This window comes from Hypomesus nipponensis, chromosome 15 (genome assembly GCF_054491055.1).
Source record: "Hypomesus nipponensis isolate SF chromosome 15, ASM5449105v1, whole genome shotgun sequence".
NCBI classification, from domain to species: domain Eukaryota; kingdom Metazoa; phylum Chordata; class Actinopteri; order Osmeriformes; family Osmeridae; genus Hypomesus; species Hypomesus nipponensis.
This window is the reverse complement of record NC_140375.1, coordinates 15775001-15791692: the sequence shown is the minus strand read 5'-3', so window position 1 is coordinate 15791692 and position 16692 is coordinate 15775001. Positions and strand designations below refer to the sequence as shown.

Below are 16692 nucleotides of genomic sequence, written 5' to 3'. Positions count from 1 at the left end.
TCCTGTTCAAATATGTTAGCAGTTTATTATATTTGATGCAGATTGTAAACAAGTGCATTTGGATACTCCTTCCAGTTAAAAGTTCATTTTAACACATTGACTTCACTGGATTTAAATAGGCACATTGTGGTATTTTTAAACAGTGCTTGGTTGCCACCATCTTTGGTGTCATAGTCCAGTACTTTGTTTATAAGCTCTCGTGTGTGAAACCCCTGATAATATATCTGATAATAATATACCAGTACAGTAACTTGCATTGTTGTTAGGTAGGCAGAACACACACATCAAACAGCACCTAGTACATCCCACAGCATGTCCTTTAAGTCCTGATCACTGAGTCAAAGCCCCAGTATGGAGCAGCACCACCTGGCCAGAGAGACCAGCCTCCACCCCTTCCTGGGGGACTACGTATGGGGTACCATCCCCAGCCCTCAGAGGGGCCATCTCTTTAAGCTGATCATTACTCCGGGCCAAGCTGTCCAGGCTCCACAACTGGTAGCGCAGGCTCTTCCCCTGCTTGGCCAGTATGTAGGCCTCCCTGAGCCCTGGGCTGGGGCGGGGAAATGAGCTGAACCTGGGTAGAAGTAGCCAGGGCAGGGTGGGGTCTGGCTCTGCGTGCTCTTTGTTCACAGTCCCCGGGGCTAGGCCGAGCAAAACACCTGGGGTTAGGGAGAAGTGAGTCAGAGCCATAGATAAAGACTGTCTTCCTGTGTGTGTGTGTGTGTGTGTGTGTGTGTCACTCATTCTCACCTGAGGCCACAGCCCAGTGCGCCCTGTGTCCACTGCGTTGGCATGGCTCGTGGTTCAAGTCCTCGTCGTATCTGTGCCGAAGCAGTCAAGGAACTGCGGCACTGCACATTTTGTTCTCCAGCATGCATGCAAAATAAGTCACATACTATCACATACTGCTGTGCTATCAACACGGTCATACTATTTAAACACCCTCCACCCGCTTTAACGATAGACAACAGAGATACTGTAGAGTGTGTGTGTGTGTGTGTGTGTGTGTGTGTTGAAGGATCCGGGATGAGGACAGGCTGTCCCTCACACAGATGAGTCAAGATGGTTCCGGAGTTGTCTCCTCCCATCCCCCCAGAGAGGAGCTCCACCCTGCACACGCACACCTCCTCTGCAAGCAGGGCCATGTCACGGGCTGAACCACGAAAACAGATGGTTTAGAACATTTTAAAAGTACTGACCTGCACAGTTTATTATTCTCTGACTGTTATACTGCTACTAAGCAGTATCTTGACTAACATTACCGTCTGTACATGATGGTTACCTGAGAACATCTCCCCTTGGGCAGTGTATCCCCTCTCCAGCGCTGTTTGGACTACAGTTTCCATGGAAACATGTAAGGGGGGATTCCGTAGGTTAGCTGCCATCCACAACGCAACTAGACCGCACCTACAGGTAAAAGACCCAGTTTGGGACCACAGATTGATATGAAGGTAAAACAGGAATACTACCCAGTGACTTGATAAAAGCCACAAAGACTTGACAGTTTTTTCGGTTTTTTTTCTAGCAAAGAAAGGACTGGGTCATAAACAGGATACATGGTCTATGAATGGAGCAGGTTAGTCATGGTGGTCTGGATACTTACTGTGGGCCGTCTTGGATGAGGGAAGGTATATATTTGTTGAACAATATCCACTGCAGGTCTTTGCTTAAGCTGAGGGACAGAAATATTAGTCTCCTTAACAAAGGAGATCACCACCACTTCAGTGAAAAGAGGAAGGGATTGTCGTCATATGATTGGAGCCCCCAGACACACATTATGCAGGGAGCAGACGAACACACACACGCATGCCAGGGCATCTACTGCCATCGGTCCTCCCAGGGCAGCAAGGAGCAGTGAGCCGCCACACCTGCCGCGCTCAGGAACCAAGTTCAAGCACTCTCCCGTTTCCTGGCCAGGGATCTGTTCTGTATGTTTTTAAATTGAGTTATTTGCGGAGGAAACCCATGGGAGCATGAAGGGGAAACATGCAAACCCCCACGCAGGAAGGCCCGGTAGATGGGTTACTCTCATACGTCATCATTTATCCTCACCTACTTTCTCTCTGGGTGAGCAGCAGCCGGGCCTCTGTATGATCCCCTTCCACGGGAGCCTTTCCTGCTACAATAGCCTGATACAACTTCTTTTTGCTGGGTACTTTGGTGGCTACAGGTGGGGGTGGTCCTGGTGGAGGGGGCGGGGGAGGTGGTGGTTGAATGGGTTGCTCTATGGACATTTCTTGGCCCCTGCCAAAGTATGGTGTTCAGACAACATTTTCAGACATATTACATGAAACGTATTGATCTGGTAAGCGAACTGAACCACTTGACAAGGCACACATCACGGGTCACTAGCTAGTTGTCACAATTCATTCAACGACGGCCACGTATGACAGTGACACCCATGTAGCTTGCAAGCGTGTTTGATTAGCACTCACTTTATATCCTGTTCAGAAACCCAAACTAGTTCAAAATCGTAAAATGGTGGACGTGTTCTAGCTTAGTCTGTAGTTAACAGTTTCTGCTTATGCTAAATAGTATATTTGGCAATAAACATCTTAATCACGTCTCAGACTCACAACTAATTGTGAGATTTCAATGCACCGGAAACAGTATCTGATGAGGTACATTCGTTTTGGTATAACCCACTTTCTTACCCACTTTCTTTGTCTGGACGTGTATTACGATCTCATTCGCCAGGTCCAGGCCAGACTGTCTTGAAAATAGGCGGAGCTACAAACAACAAAATGCGTGGATGTTCACCGCAGGATTGTTCAACTCACTATATCGAATACACAATTTGACAGGAAACGGAAACGTGGAAGCGGAAAACCATTCGTGGACACAAGCTAACGACGGTCAGTTCATTCATCGAACAATTTCTAGGTAGTTGCTGCATCCAACGACGAGGTATTTTTTTGCTGTGTTTGACATAATCTATTTCAAAAGCATTACGACGGTCAAAAACAATTAAATAACAAACGATTGCAGATTCAAATTAGATGTTTGGTAGACCATGTAGCCAGGTGCAGTTAGCTAGCCACATGGCATTAGCTTGTTACTACACCGACCGTAGTCTAACTAGAACGAAAGATTTCTGCACTCGTGCCCTGTGCTAGCTAGTGCTAGTAGTAGTAGCAGCACTGCCACTACTGGTCATCTAGTAGAACGATTGTAGTAACGACTTGGCGGGCTAGTTTTGTTGATTTAAACGGAATCTTTGCTGGTGGGAACTATTTGTTAACTAACTTACTTAACTTAATTTTTATCATCAGAAAATGGCTGGTCAGGATATGCGACTGAACCACACGATCTACATTAACAACCTCAACGAGAAAATAAAGAAAGATGGTAAGCTAACTTGCTAACCTAACAAAATAGCACCCGGTTGTCACCGAAGTCACAGTTTGCGAATGTCCATAGTTTCATGCCACAATTACACGGTTTGATTGTTAATTCTTCTTACCCAGAACTCAAGAAGTCGCTATACGCCATCTTCTCACAGTTTGGGCAGATTTTAGACATTCTAGTATCGCGGACCTTGAAGATGAGGGGTCAAGCTTTCGTCATCTTCAAAGAAGTCAACAGCGCTTCTAACGCACTGCGTTCCATGCAGGGGTTTCCTTTCTATGATAAACCCATGGTGAGATATGTGTGTGTGTGTGTGTATATATATATATATATATGTATGTGTATATGTATGTGTATATGTGTGTATATATATATATATATATATATATATATATATATATATGTATATGTATATATATATATGTATATATATGTATATGTATATATATGTATATGTGTATATGTATATATATGTATATGTATATATATATATATATATATATATATGTATATATATATATATGTATATATATATATATGTATATATATATATATGTATATATATATATATGTATATATATATGTATATATATATATGTATGTATATGTATGTATATGTATATATGTGTATATATATATATGTATATGTAGCTACATATACAGTATATTGTGTGTACTGTTTTCCAAAGAGCTGTGTAGGCTAATTGCAACAATTTCCTCTGTTTACCTCAGCGCATTCAGTACGCCAAGCTGGACTCGGACATAATTGCAAAGATGAAGGGTACCTATGTGGAACGCGACCGGAAGAAGGAGAAGAGAAAGGTCAAGGGAGCAGAGGGTGCAGGTGCCAAGAAGGGTGTCCCAGGAGCGGCAGTACCCATGGGACCAGGGGTGCCCACGCCAATGCCTGTCAGTAACTAATTCCAATGCTTAATACCCTAAACGTTTTCAATATCTGCCCAATAATCTTTAAAGCTCTTCATCCATCTACGATATCTGAAGTTCAAACTATATATGGTCATGTTTCCCCTCTCATTTAAAGGGAATGCCGCCTATGAGCCAAGGTCCTCGTATGATGCCAATGCCTGGCCAGCCCCCTTACATGCCCCCTCCTGGCATGATGCCCCCTCCGGGGATGGGCCAGATGCCCCCAGGTGCCATGCCTGGCCAGATGATGCCAGGACAGATGCCTGGGCAAATGCCCCAACAGGTATGGAGCGTGTGTGTGTGTGTGTGTGTGTGTGTGTGTGTGTGTGTGTGTGAGAGATGTCAAGTCAAATTCACCACTTTCATTCGTTGTCATCGTATATGTCGTCAGTTCCCCACGATTTTCTGATGAGGAAATATTACATGTCTTCCATGCCAGGTGTCGGAGAACCCACCCAATCACATCCTCTTCCTCACCAATCTTCCAGAGGAGACCAACGAACTCATGCTGTCTATGCTGTTCAACCAGTCAGTACCTGCTTTAATGTCATCGCACTCTCACCATATAGGTGGTACATGTTTTTGTAAAGTACTTATACGGACGCTCGCTTCTCTTTCCCAGGTTCCCTGGGTTCAAAGAGGTACGTCTGGTTCCTGGTCGCCACGACATCGCCTTTGTGGAGTTTGACAACGAGGTACAGGCAGGTGCTGCACGAGAAGCACTGCAAGGCTTCAAGATCACCCAGACCAACGCCATGAAGATTTCCTTTGCCAAGAAATAGCCTGGTTCTCTTTCACAGACGCACACACCTCAGAGAAGACACACACAGATGAGCTGTAGTCACGTACAAACCAGGGGGAGCTATTGGAATGTAATCACAGCCCAAGACTGAATCACCACTTGCTTACACACACACACACACACACACACACACACAAAGTTCAGGCGCATGGCACAACTTCCTTATCTCATTCTCCTCTTTTAATGATGTCGTCTCTGATGTCAAATGCTACAGAGAGACAGACCTCAACACTGTTCACCTCTACAGGAATCTTAAGACTTTAACAGCAATATCATTCCATTGTCCTCCTGGCGATGCTGTCCCTTCTTAGATCTATTGGACACTTACTATACAATAGTTCTCAGAGGAGATTACAGCTATTAGGTAAAGGGCAGGTTGTTTTTAATCAGTTTTCTTAGTCATAAGTACATCTTATTTAGCAAGCTAGTAGTGTTGGGGGGGGGGGGGAGTGTTGTGAGTCAGCCAGCATGTTATTAGCCTACTACATTATATAAGATCTATGAGAAGGTATCCATCTTCAGGCTTTCCATGGCGATGAACTCTGGTGTCTGTAAGTATCTGGTAGGGTTTGTAAGTATATTTTCATTCACTCTTTGTTTTAAAGCATTGCACCCAGCGTCTGGTTTACCAGACATTGTACCTGGCGCTTTTCTGTTTTGATTAAAACATTTTATATAACTTCTTGAGACCTTTTACTTTTTTAATGTTCTTTAAAAAAAAAAGATTGAGAATAGGCCATTTTGTCCTGGACATATTGGAATGTTTGTTTCATCACATTTGATCCTTTGCCTGCACTTCAGGGGCCCAGCGCTCCCCGTGTATAAAACCCTAGCCGGCACGTCTTCTACTACAGAACCAGGATACCCAAAGTCTTGGCTGCTGTCTGCATGTGGTGACTGCAGTGATCATGCGACCCAGGAGAGGGCGATAGCCACTAGTCAACCGCTGGGTCACGTGACGATACAACTTCTTGTATACGCATACTTGAATTTTGGGTTTGAGTTGAGTTTTATTTCCTAAACTTCTACTCTATTCAAGAGTTTAAGAAAGGGGTTTTCACATGCACCCCTCTTGTTTTCCTTGTTTCACATGTAATAAATGGACCTTGGTGCTAACAACAATCTAACAACAAGTCTGCCTGCCATTCAAGGAACCAATTGTTACAGATACTCATTGGGGGCTGTTTCTTCTTGCATCAGACCCACTAATGTTTTTCAGAGTGACGACGCTTGTAAGTAGGAGGGACTTCTGTCCTCCATCTCTGGATTTACTAGGCACAGCTGAATGACTTGTTGAATTAAGGTTAAAACGGTTCATTTAGGCCTGTACCATTAACTGTCCTGATACACACAAGGCCCCCTGTTGTCGGCTTATACTGTGCCCTGAATAACTATCCACAGGTCAGCTTAACAGTGTATACAGAATGCACATTCTTCTGTCTGTTTCCCATGCCTTTCCACACTCCCTTATTTTGCCTTGAGAAAGCTCTGACCTTAGCTGCCAGGGTGTTGTGGGTGAGCGTCTGTGTCCCATGCTCTTGGCGACATGCCTAGCGACTCTCAGTTCACCAACACTGCAACCTTTCAGTCGGGAAACTAAAAGGAAGCTTATCCACAGACCCATGCGTGGGACATCTCTCAGAGCGTCAGCGGGATTTAAGATCAAAAACATCAATCGAATTCCAAAGATAAGCTGTGCCAACCTTTTTGGCTGATGCATTAGTGCATCTGAATATATAAAGTCAAATATTCCTTTTATAGGCATGTTTTAGATTAACAATTTAAATCATTATTTGTGTCAAAAACAACCACAATGCTTTGCAACGTACCTGTCACTGTGCCAGAAGATTTAGTGCTTGTATTTTGGTAAGATGTGGTCTTTATTTTGGGCACCCATGGGTGTAAGGCTAGTGACTAACCCTCAAGGAGTTCATATCCTTTTTATCCACCCCTATCCATCCTTTGTTAGTGTCATTGGATAACAATGTGGAATGTTACTATATTGGAAATCCCCGATTACAGTAAATAAGTATGACATGACAAAAAGTTTAACCAAAAATAGCACAGCATGTGTGGCAATACTTATTTTATGGAAATGTTCAACTTTAATGTATTACTGTGGTAAATCATTTCCAAATGAAGAAATGAGTTCCCCAATGATACTTTTTCTGGTATGAAATGTTATTTAGCATAACTAAGTGTATGTCCATAAAGATTTAAATGAGGTAGCGTAGTTTAGAATCACGGGAGAAAATAGGAGGGCTTGACAATCCTGCTCCTAAATAGTTGTACTTAATGGGATTACAGAGGCAGACCATTATGAATAACGACAAGTTGGTTCCAGTGGTAGTTATCCCTGTCTAAGCCATGACAACCCTTCCAATACCTTTTACAGAAGAGATCTGTGGAGATTGTGGATCTTGAGTAGTTAAATGGCTCTACATACTTCACTGCTACTGACATATTCAAATTCTAATGTGTTTAAAATAAACTTTTTGGCCCTTATAGATACTTGTAACCTTGCCGTGTTACTGATTTTGTAGCATGTGTAGTCATACCGGAAGTTTCTGCTGTGGCACCCATCCATGTGGCATGACTGTCTCGACCTTAATATTAATGTGTTTGTGATGTAAGCCTGGAGTGTGCACTGTTACAGCCTCTTCAGTGTGTCAATGTCACCTTTTTAGTTTGTTGACAGACACCATAATATACACAGTAAACACCAAATACCTAATAGAGTATAAACAGTATTATTTCTACTGTAAATGGTGAAGCATATTATTAAGTAATTACAAGGATAGTTTGACTTTAGTGGGACACTGGAAAAGTCACATGGTGTGTTCTAGTGAAATTCCTTGGGAGCTGCCCTAATCTGAAAGAAGCAAAGAGCATCTATAAAAAATAAAATACAAATTCAATGATTCACAAATGGCAGGTATAGATGAATACTGAGGACTGCATTTGAACTGGTGTGCTGTAAAACATGTATTTAAACATCAACTGGGACATCTCAGTTGTGGATCGCCCTGTTGGACGCCATCCTATTGTATGCTAGTTTTTTTCCCCTCAATACAAAAATGTATTTCGGGCAGATTTAGAAATTTCCATTCGGAGTGGCATTGGGGTGGCAGAAGGAAGTTGTTGAGGGGCCTCCTGGAGGCGAATCAAACCCCAAAGTAGAGGGGTACGGTACTCCCCATGATTAGGTTATAACAATGTAGTTTAAATTAAAAACGAATATTAATATTATTTATAGAATTGTTCTGTAATGTAAAAATAATAATTTTCCATGGAAAGATTGGGGTGGCAGTATTTTTTATTGGGTGGCAGCTGCCACCCCTTGCCACCCCTTAGATCCGCCACATTCTGCCTACTACAAAATCCATTCGTGGCTTATAGAAACCATTGTCAGTTAAGGGGCCACTTGATGACTTCACTGTGGCCATCAGATGGCGCCAACCACTAAACTCTGGAGAGCAGTGTGTGGGGGTCAGTCACCGTAGTGGTGGATGATGATGGCAGAATCTTGAAGGCACCAGGTGCCAATACGACCTGCATATGTTGTCATTCGACGGACTCTTAATTTAAATTCTGCGGATTTCTCGAATCATTATGCAAAGCAGTGCAGCGTGCTTCTCAAGAGCCCTCTGTTCTGTGCAGGGGTCAGTAAAGAGCGCGAGGCCACGGAGGCACCGCTGGTTGCTAGGGACATCATCGTGAGCAACAAGTCATTCCATTCCTGGGATTGGAAGGGAAAAAGGGGAGGCGGAGAGAAGGGGGAGGAGAGAGGGTCACTAAAATTGGCTCATTATGTTACAGGACTGAAGCAGACACATTGTGTGGTGGTCTTGGGTCTATGGAATCAGACAGGAACTAGTTGGACATGGAAAATATGCAACGGAACCTGTGCCAAAATGCAAAAAAGACCCTGCCCACTCTTCTCTTTTATCTCAAGACATAGCCTACCCATTTGTTCTTGGTTCAGAGCATAAAGTGGTTCAACGTGCTATAGGTGTTTGAGCAAGTTTAATTGCGGAAGGCATTAGCACTAATCGCTCTTGACACGTTTTGTTTTTGTAATGTGCCTTGTCCATCTAATCAAAAATATTCGAAACAATCCTAAATCATTTGTAGACCTAATTAAGTTTTGAGAAAACATCCTAAACACAGACTACTTTGCTCAGCCACCCGTAAGGGACTACTCTGAATAGCGTGGGGTCCTCTCTAAACCCCAAGCTCAACCATTTAGTGCTAGGCTTTGTCCTTGGTCAGTGTGCTTTGTTTTGCCCATGGTCCAGATTGTCGCCTGTTTGTGAAAGAACGCAACCGCCTAAGCGGTTTCTTAGGCCTAATTGTACAGCAGCGCAATATAAATTCGGGCTAGGAAGACGACCAGGGCTGCAGTTCAAGTGACAGTGTAGGGCAGCGACAGATATTTAATTGGCACTGCGGCGCTTTGATCTCTGCCGGATTAACCTAGAGGCCTTAAAATGTGGGTTAGGCCTATTATTCTATTACAAAGCCGGGGTACACGCTGTGATTTTTAATATATCATGTTCACAGTACCATGCAAGCCACGAGCAATTTATGCGCAATGATGAATGTGCAATAATAAAATAAAAAATTAAACTCCAAAAAGGTATAGAAAACGTTCGTTAAATGCTAATGGATAATCATTCAAGGGAAATTGAAATTTGAGGGGGATGTAGCGCGCACATAAAAGCTGGCTGACGGATTTCCCCTGCCTAAAGACACACCCTCCTCGCCATACACACATGACACACACTAGATATCACACACACACACACTCAACTCCAGTTGAAATAGCCGACTCTTTTTATTGTGTCGCTCCCAGAGCGGCTAGTCACTGAGTCTCCGGCGTGTTTCTTATCAGATGATTTTGAGAGAAGTGACCATGCAGGGTTGCACGCGGATGGGCACTTTATGGACATAAACGTTGGATGAAGCACAGTTGTGACAGACTTGAGCCTATTACTTTTTCGCTCATTGAGCAATAGAGCAGGACAGTGTGTTACTAGCAGAGAGCGCGTGTGTTTGGCGTCTGTTGGACTTACTTGAAGGAGCAAGGCGCGAGTAGCACGTTGCGCAGAGCCAGTAAGAGAGAGAGATAGAGAGAGTAATAGGGATGAGAGCTCAGTGAGCCAGCAGACAGACATTCAAAGCTTCTTAACGGCAGGTGGGAGGAAGATCGAGCTGGTGTGTGGCTGAGGGAGTGCCCCCCCCTCCCGTGGATACCCACCCTGGACACCGCACCAAGTGGGAGAAGCGCCAGTACCAGAAGCTTGTAGTGGCTGGCGGGCAGGTGTCAGCCTACTCACGGCGGGTAACAGTCCATACAGTCCATGTAGGATATGCTTTCTACGTCCAACACGATGAACTGGCGTTCTGATAGCTGAGGCCAAGAAGGGATATCTGGGACATCGCGTCGTAATAAGTCCTCGAACCCGTGACGTTGATATGGGGAGAGAAAGAGCGCACGGGCGAAACCCGTTTGGTTGCAAGAGTGGAGGAGCAGGGAGCAGCGCGAGGACGGAGATGAGTCGGGACCGGGGCCAGCAGTGGACTGTGATTCTTCTCGTCATCCTTGCACTGCAACCACAGGTAAGCCGCCACTAATTAAGATCTATTTTTGGAGGGCTCGGTAACCCTTCTTTGACTGTTATTGGCGGTGTTTTCGTCCCACTCACAACCTAATGAAAACCGTAACGTTGTGAACGTTGCTCCTTAATATTTGTCGTTAATTTGCCAGTATGTCCCCACGTAGTCTAATGCGCCTGTGTAATAATATGGCACTTCAGCTGGCCTACCTGATGTTGGGCTCGTGTGCACGAGGCAATGCACTTGTTGCTCAATGGGCGTACATCCTTTCTCTGAAAAAATCGATGCCCAACACCCGGCGAAAACGTGATTTTTACGGTATTGTTCTCCGCAAAGTCTAAGCTTTTTCCACCTCATTTTTATGTAACTGGACAATTGGCTCATTGTGATAAACAACATATTCCGTTTTGGTCTATTTTAGGAGAAAAATTGAAAACGCAGCCTTCATAATTGAATGCTAATGAGCTATAACAATAGGCTACATCAGTTTAGAATACAGATTTATTACATTAAATGTTGTTTTTTGAGTGTTTAACACCAGATGCCACCTTGTCACAGCCTTTGTTGAATATTTTGTCTCAGTAAATGGTCACACATTGGCCGGTACCATAATGATGCATTTGCTTATAATACGAGTTTTCAAGAAGCCCATTATGAACGATGACTTCTAACACACTTCAACACATTCAAGTTAAGTTCCACAACCATGTATTGACTATACACACGGCTTGTAGAGACAGACGGGCAGAGGAGTAAACGTGCATTCTGCTCTAGTCCAACCTGCTTGTCTGCAGGTACACTGGCCTGGTCAGGTCACCCAGATGGGTTGACAGAGCTCTCACAGCTGGGGCAACATCAGACCAGGAGGGGACTTGGTGGTCTTTGTGTGTGTGTCCTGCTTTTCCACTGGGGTCTATGTTTGGAGTGCATTCTGTATGGGTTAGGGGTGTGTGTTGGGACAGGGGGCATAATAGAGAAACACTGAGGGCGTGTGAACATACAGTCAGCTCCACACCCCTCTCTCTCTCTCTCTCTCTCTCTCTCTCTCTCTCTCTCTCTCTCTCTCTCTCTCTCTCTCTCTTCTCTCTCTCTTTCTCTCTCCCTCTGTCTCTCTCTCTCTTTCTCTTTCTCTTTCTCTCTCCCTCTGTCTCTCTCTTTCTCTCTCTCTCTCTCTCTCTCTCTCTCTCTCTCTCTCTCTCTCTCTCTCTCTCTCTCTCTCTCTCTCTCTCTCTCTCTCTGTCTCTCTCTGTGTCTCTCTGTCTCTCTATTGCCTGACAGAACACGAGAAGCCTACCTTCCCCTGCACTGCAGTATGTAAAAAAAGTCTAGCTACTGTACCATGGTCCATTTATAATGTAGGATAGCAGTGGAGCATTGATGCAGCTTTATCTTCTTTTAGCAGGACATATACCTTGATGAACATGTCTTTTTAAAGTCATTTAATTGTTACATTACAATAACAGGCTTCATGTGAATAGCCTTTTAGTCAGCTTGAGTAGTCAAAAGCAGCGCTGCCTCCAGTGTTGAGGTTGTGGTCAGGTTGTGGTCAGGGTGTGGTCAAGCCCAGTGTTTGGGTTCTAATGAGGATCTAATAACCGTGGCTCTCCTGCAGGTCCTGTCCCTGGAGCGCTGCTGACACACAGGTATTCCTGGAATGGTGGAGAGAGGGGGGAAAGAGGAGAGGAAGAAAGGAGGATGGAGGGTGATGAGTGGCGCTGTATCTCCACAGGCCTTTTGATGTTGCGGAGTTAGGCCGTCTAGGAGAGGGGCGGCGGAGGGCTGGCTGAAAGGCCGCTCTCTCACGCAGGTTGAGGTCACGTGGTTTACATCAGGTTGTAACTTGGGCCACGGTCAGGTTGTAGCTTGGATCTTTGTCCTTGCAGGAATGGGGTAGCTTCTTTATAGATGAGGACGGTGCTCTTTGAGAGCAGAAACAATTGGTGTGCCCACAGTGGTGGAATATTGTGCTGATGAACACACACACACGCGGACACACACACCTTCCGTGATATTGTTTGATTCTCTCTTTGGGACTTGTTAGCTTGTTAGCGGGTTAGCTTTAACAACCCCGCGTCCGTAGCACTCTGGAAGTGTGAAAGATGACAAAGAGAACTGCTACCAGTTTTTGAAGAAGAGCGGCTGCAGAGAGAGTGACAGAGGGCAAAAGTGAACAGCCGTTCCCTGATCGACACAGACGTGAGGAGGAGGAGAGAAAGAGCCGGTGTTTGTAGCCTCCCTGGGGAGAGAGGGAGGGGAGAGAGGGAGGGGCGCTGATACAGAGAAGAGAAGAAAGGAGCTGGATGGAGAGTTGAAAGGAGGATGTGACACGGTGGAGTGGATGGCAGAGGAGACAAAGAGAGGGAGGAGGATAAATAAGAACGAGAGAGAGAGAGAGAGAGAGAGAGAGAGGGGGAGAGGGGGATGATCTAGAAAGATAATGTGAGATGAACAGGAATATCGAGAAACTGATCTCTGAGGAGTGTGTGTATTTGAGCATTTAATGTACGTGTGTGTGTGTGGTTGGGGGGTCAGTCCATATGAATTAGATAGTGGTGAGAATCAATGTCAACTCTCTCTCTCGTTTCGTATAGGGAAACGGTATTCGTTTATGATTCCTAGCATAGGGTGGAGGCCTGATAGTCCTAGATTCTTAGAGATAACCCTTCCCAGAGCTGCCATGAAAGGTGAGACTCACCACCTCAGGAGGAAAACTCTAAAAGTATGACAAGAGCAACCGTTGGGTTCAGTTCATAGTCCTAGAAACGTTGACTGTAATGTGAAACAAACAGTCTCAATGTATTTTTGAGGTACTTCATGCCTTTATAATTTCTCTTCTGATGTCTGACACTGTGAGGTGTTTCCCTCTACTGTGTCTCTCCTCCTTGTCTTCCTCCGGCTTGTCGGTGTGTGTATGCGTGTTTGAGGTACATCTCTCTACAGTGTGGTTCCTAAGTCCCTCCCCCTTGTCTCCCCCCAGGCTGTGCGGGCGGTGGGCATGTTTGAGCTGCAGATCCGTCACTTTCAGAACCCCCAAGGCCTGCTGCTGAACGGCCAGTGCTGCGACCTCCCAGCCAGCGAGGGGCAGCGCTGCTCTCTCAGGGACCAGTGTGACACCTTCTTCCACGCCTGTCTGAAGGAGTATCAGACTCGCGTGGCCCCCGCTGGACCCTGCACCTTTGGGTCGGGCAGCACCGGGGTCCTGGGCAGCAACACGCAGCTGATCCGCCACAGAGGACACGACGGAGGAGGAGGGGATGTCGGACACATCGTCATCCCCTTTAAATACGCGTGGCCGGTAAGTACCTTTGTCCTGTCTCTGCTCCTGTTGTAGTCCAGGTTGTTGCCTGGGATGTTATGCTGCAACACAAGTTTTACATTTACCTTACATTTATGCATTTACATTTAGTCATTTAGCAGACGCTCTTATCCAGAGCGACTTACAGTAAGTACAGGGACATTGCCCCCGAAGCAAGTAGGGTGAAATGCCTTGTCCAAAGACACAACGTCATTGGCACGGCCGGGAATCAAACCAGCAACCTTTGGATTACTTGCCCAATTCCCTAACCGCTCAGCCACCTGATTTATGCATTTAGCAGTTTGTACTTGAGCCTTGTTAAACCCCTCCTCCCCTCCTCTTTATCGATCAGTCTCTGTATCTTACATGGAGTCTTCCCGCCTGGTTGTCTGGCCTGCCGGCCGGCTAACTGACTGCTACGACTCGTGTCTTCATTAAAGAGCAGACCTATTAATCGCACATTAGGAAATCGGTGGCCAAGACAGCTCCAGATAGACCAGTCAATATCCCCCTGCTCACAGCCTTGGCTAAGAGAGCAGGAAGAGGAGAGGAAGAAATAACAAATATCCGTGAGGAGGAATATGGCTTGTCTAGAGGCCTCGATGGGGGGCGGGGGGGGCGGGAGACAAGCCCTCGGGACATGCAGAGGAGAGGCTGCAGGCTCTGGAGGAGGGGGCTCACAGCTGTTCACATGCTGATTTACGTGTCTCTCTTCTTGAGCTCCGAGATGTTCACAAGGGAGCCCAGGTAGGGTGTGTGCATGTCGGGTGTGCCTGCGTGTGTGTGCAGGGGGAGTGGGGGGGGGGGGGGCAGCGGGGCGTTGGTTGCAGGTCAGACATCTGCACAGGGCAGCGAGGGGGTTGTGGGGACGGGGGGATTGAAAGCTTTTAGCAGAGAGGACCACTAATTTTCTCAACGATCTCACATCCACTAAATCCATTAGAGATGTTTCTCTGGCTTTTCGCTTCTATTAATGTCTGTCTGTGAAGAAGTAGGGCCCGATAAAATGACTTGGCAAGACCAGGAGCACCGGTCCACTCAGCTTTCCGGAAATCTGAGCATTTGTTTACTTCTTTGTTTACCGTCTCAGTGGTACTCTCTTGATTTTGTTATTGTCTGGCACACTTTTTGACCTCTCTGAGGTTGAATGGTTCCTCATAATGAAAGCATTATAAAAATGTCCAAGAGAAAGCTAGTGCATGTATGGTTTTAATTATGTCCGTGCTGTGTAGCATTTTAATATCGTGCAAAGCCCTGGTGGAGATTTAAAGGAGGGCTGGGACTAAGTCTGGTCAAGCTTACCAGCTGGCCCAGCGTTGTACACAGGTCTGGGGGTCCTTGCTTCAGGGGCCTGGCACACACACACACACACACATGCAGCCACACACACACACACACACTCATGCACGCATTCAAACCTTCCAGCACCAGAAAAATGCAGTGTGATATGGTGACCTCATTTTGATCTTTATTGGCCCATTTACCTGTGACGGTGTGTGTCCCAAAGCCAGTTATATACTTCCTTGTGTGTGTGTGTGTGTGTGTGTGTCTTCATACACATTGTCACTTCTTTCCTCCACGATGGGGTGTGTGAGTGGCAGGTATGAGTGTGAGAAAGTTTCCAGTCAGAAAGCCTATATGGATCAGTTTCAGGGCCGGGCCACAGGCTGGGCTGGGCTGGGCTGGGCTGGGTGTGTGGGTGTGGGCGGCGGGGGGGGGGGGGGGGGGGGGCAGCACCAGGACACATAGAGCCAGCATGAATGCATTTCTATGGTGGAAACCACAGCTGAAAGACTCACATTATCTGTCCATCTCTGAGAGGGAGGGAGGTAGGGAGGGAGGGAGGGAGGGAGGGAGGGAGGGAGGGAGGGAGGGAGGGAGGGAGGGGGGAGGTGGGGTAAGGGGGAGGGTTGGGGCAGTATTCTGATCCCTCTGCCCCAGGTGAGGGGATGAACAGGTGAGCACAGTCATTATGAGGAAAGGTGAGCTCCCTCCATCCACAGCCCTCACTCTTCCATTCTCATGCTCTCTTTCTCTCCCTCTAATCTCTTCAGGGGGAAATGAGAATGTTTGCATGTGTGAATGTCTGTCTGTGTGTGGATGTCTGTGTGTGTGTGGATGTCTGTCTGTGTGTGTCTTTGTCTTTGTCAAAGTAGGAGCATGTGTTAGTATGCTAGTTAGTGTGCATTCGATTTCCTCATTGTCTGACTATAGCCCCATGGTTGGGCTCAGGGATTTGGCTGTAGTTTGACCTCAGTTCCCAACACAGACCGTGCACGGTCTGGGAATAGATAGAACAGATCAAAGCGCCTGTATCTATGAGGTAATCTCCTTTAAAAAAAAGCAACAGTCTGTTTCTGTATGTGTATTTGTGGGAAGCTATATGACTGGAGCACGGCATGCCTGCCTGCCTTTGTTCTGAAGAGTTTATCTTGTGGAGTTTATGAATGAGTCAGTGAAGAGATGAATGAATCCAGAATGTGTGAGGGTGCAGGAAGAGGCCAGCTGGCGATCACAGAGGCTCAGAGATTCAGTTGAAAGACTCTGGGTTCCTCTACACCGTAGGTTCTATACGAAGTTCCGATTCACAACTAACTCTGATTTCCCTTCCCGCTATTCTATCAGCTCTTTTTTCCTGTGTGTCGCTCCAGGCTGGTTTCAAATAGAGAGGGTTCAGGCATGGTCATTTGTCAGCGTAAGT

General features: G+C 46.0%; 3 protein-coding genes across 7 annotated transcripts in view; 2 read left to right on the top strand and 1 right to left on the bottom strand.

Annotated features, from left to right (window-relative positions):
* Nucleotides 1-5: 5 nt before the first annotated feature.
* On the bottom strand, nt 6-3597 carry actmap (actin maturation protease). Of its 3 annotated transcripts, none has more exons than XM_084674662.1 (8): nt 3464-3597; nt 2655-2730; nt 2053-2244; nt 1604-1672; nt 1283-1407; nt 1024-1153; nt 751-821; nt 6-659 (listed from the first exon to the last, which is right to left on the bottom strand). In XM_084674662.1, exons 3-8 carry the CDS (start codon nt 2232-2234, stop codon nt 331-333), a joined length of 906 nt encoding a protein of 301 aa, XP_084530788.1. In that variant the 5' UTR covers nt 2235-2244; nt 2655-2730; nt 3464-3597; the 3' UTR covers nt 6-330. The 3 variants fall into 3 exon arrangements, with proteins under 3 accessions (XP_084530788.1, XP_084530790.1, XP_084530789.1); XM_084674664.1 differs by having other exon boundaries at nt 2659-2730; XM_084674663.1 differs by lacking the exons at nt 2655-2730; nt 3464-3597 and adding an exon at nt 2436-2624.
* snrpa (small nuclear ribonucleoprotein polypeptide A) lies at nt 2730-5756 on the top strand. 3 transcript variants are annotated; one of them, XM_084674666.1, is made up of 7 exons: nt 2730-2855; nt 3273-3348; nt 3468-3640; nt 4081-4257; nt 4391-4558; nt 4715-4803; nt 4898-5756. In XM_084674666.1, exons 2-7 carry the CDS (start codon nt 3276-3278, stop codon nt 5055-5057), a joined length of 840 nt encoding a protein of 279 aa, XP_084530792.1. In that variant the 5' UTR covers nt 2730-2855; nt 3273-3275; the 3' UTR covers nt 5058-5756. The 3 variants fall into 3 exon arrangements, with proteins under 3 accessions (XP_084530792.1, XP_084530791.1, XP_084530793.1); XM_084674665.1 differs by having other exon boundaries at nt 2794-2907; XM_084674667.1 differs by lacking the exon at nt 2730-2855 and adding an exon at nt 2859-2883.
* Nucleotides 5757-9936: 4180 nt separating this feature from the next.
* Nucleotides 9937-16692, top strand: part of LOC146257768 (uncharacterized) — a 33584-nt gene continuing 26828 nt past the window's right edge. Inside the window, exons 1-2 of the mRNA XM_084673737.1 lie at nt 9937-10699; nt 13674-13991. Of these exons, the coding sequence (XP_084529863.1) occupies nt 10556-10699; nt 13674-13991 (462 nt within the window). The 5' untranslated portion in view covers nt 9937-10555. The remainder of the gene's footprint in view (nt 10700-13673; nt 13992-16692) is intronic.

What these genes read in the sequence shown, in the direction of transcription:
- actmap (XM_084674662.1), bottom strand. Translation starts at nt 2,234, where the DNA reads ATGTCCATAGAGCAACCCATTCAACCACCACCTCCCCCGCCCCCTCCA. An exon ending in CTCACCCAGAGAGAAAGTAG is followed by an intron (nt 1,673 to 2,052) that starts GTGAGGATAAAT and finishes TCTGTCCCTCAG; the next exon opens with CTTAAGCAAAGACCTGCAGT. An exon ending in GCACTGGGCTGTGGCCTCAG is followed by an intron (nt 660 to 750) that starts GTGAGAATGAGT and finishes CCCTAACCCCAG; the next exon opens with GTGTTTTGCTCGGCCTAGCC.
- snrpa (XM_084674666.1), top strand. Translation starts at nt 3,276, where the DNA reads ATGGCTGGTCAGGATATGCGACTGAACCACACGATCTACATTAACAAC. An exon ending in CGAGAAAATAAAGAAAGATG is followed by an intron (nt 3,349 to 3,467) that starts GTAAGCTAACTT and finishes CTTCTTACCCAG; the next exon opens with AACTCAAGAAGTCGCTATAC. An exon ending in GGGTGCCCACGCCAATGCCT is followed by an intron (nt 4,258 to 4,390) that starts GTCAGTAACTAA and finishes TCTCATTTAAAG; the next exon opens with GGAATGCCGCCTATGAGCCA.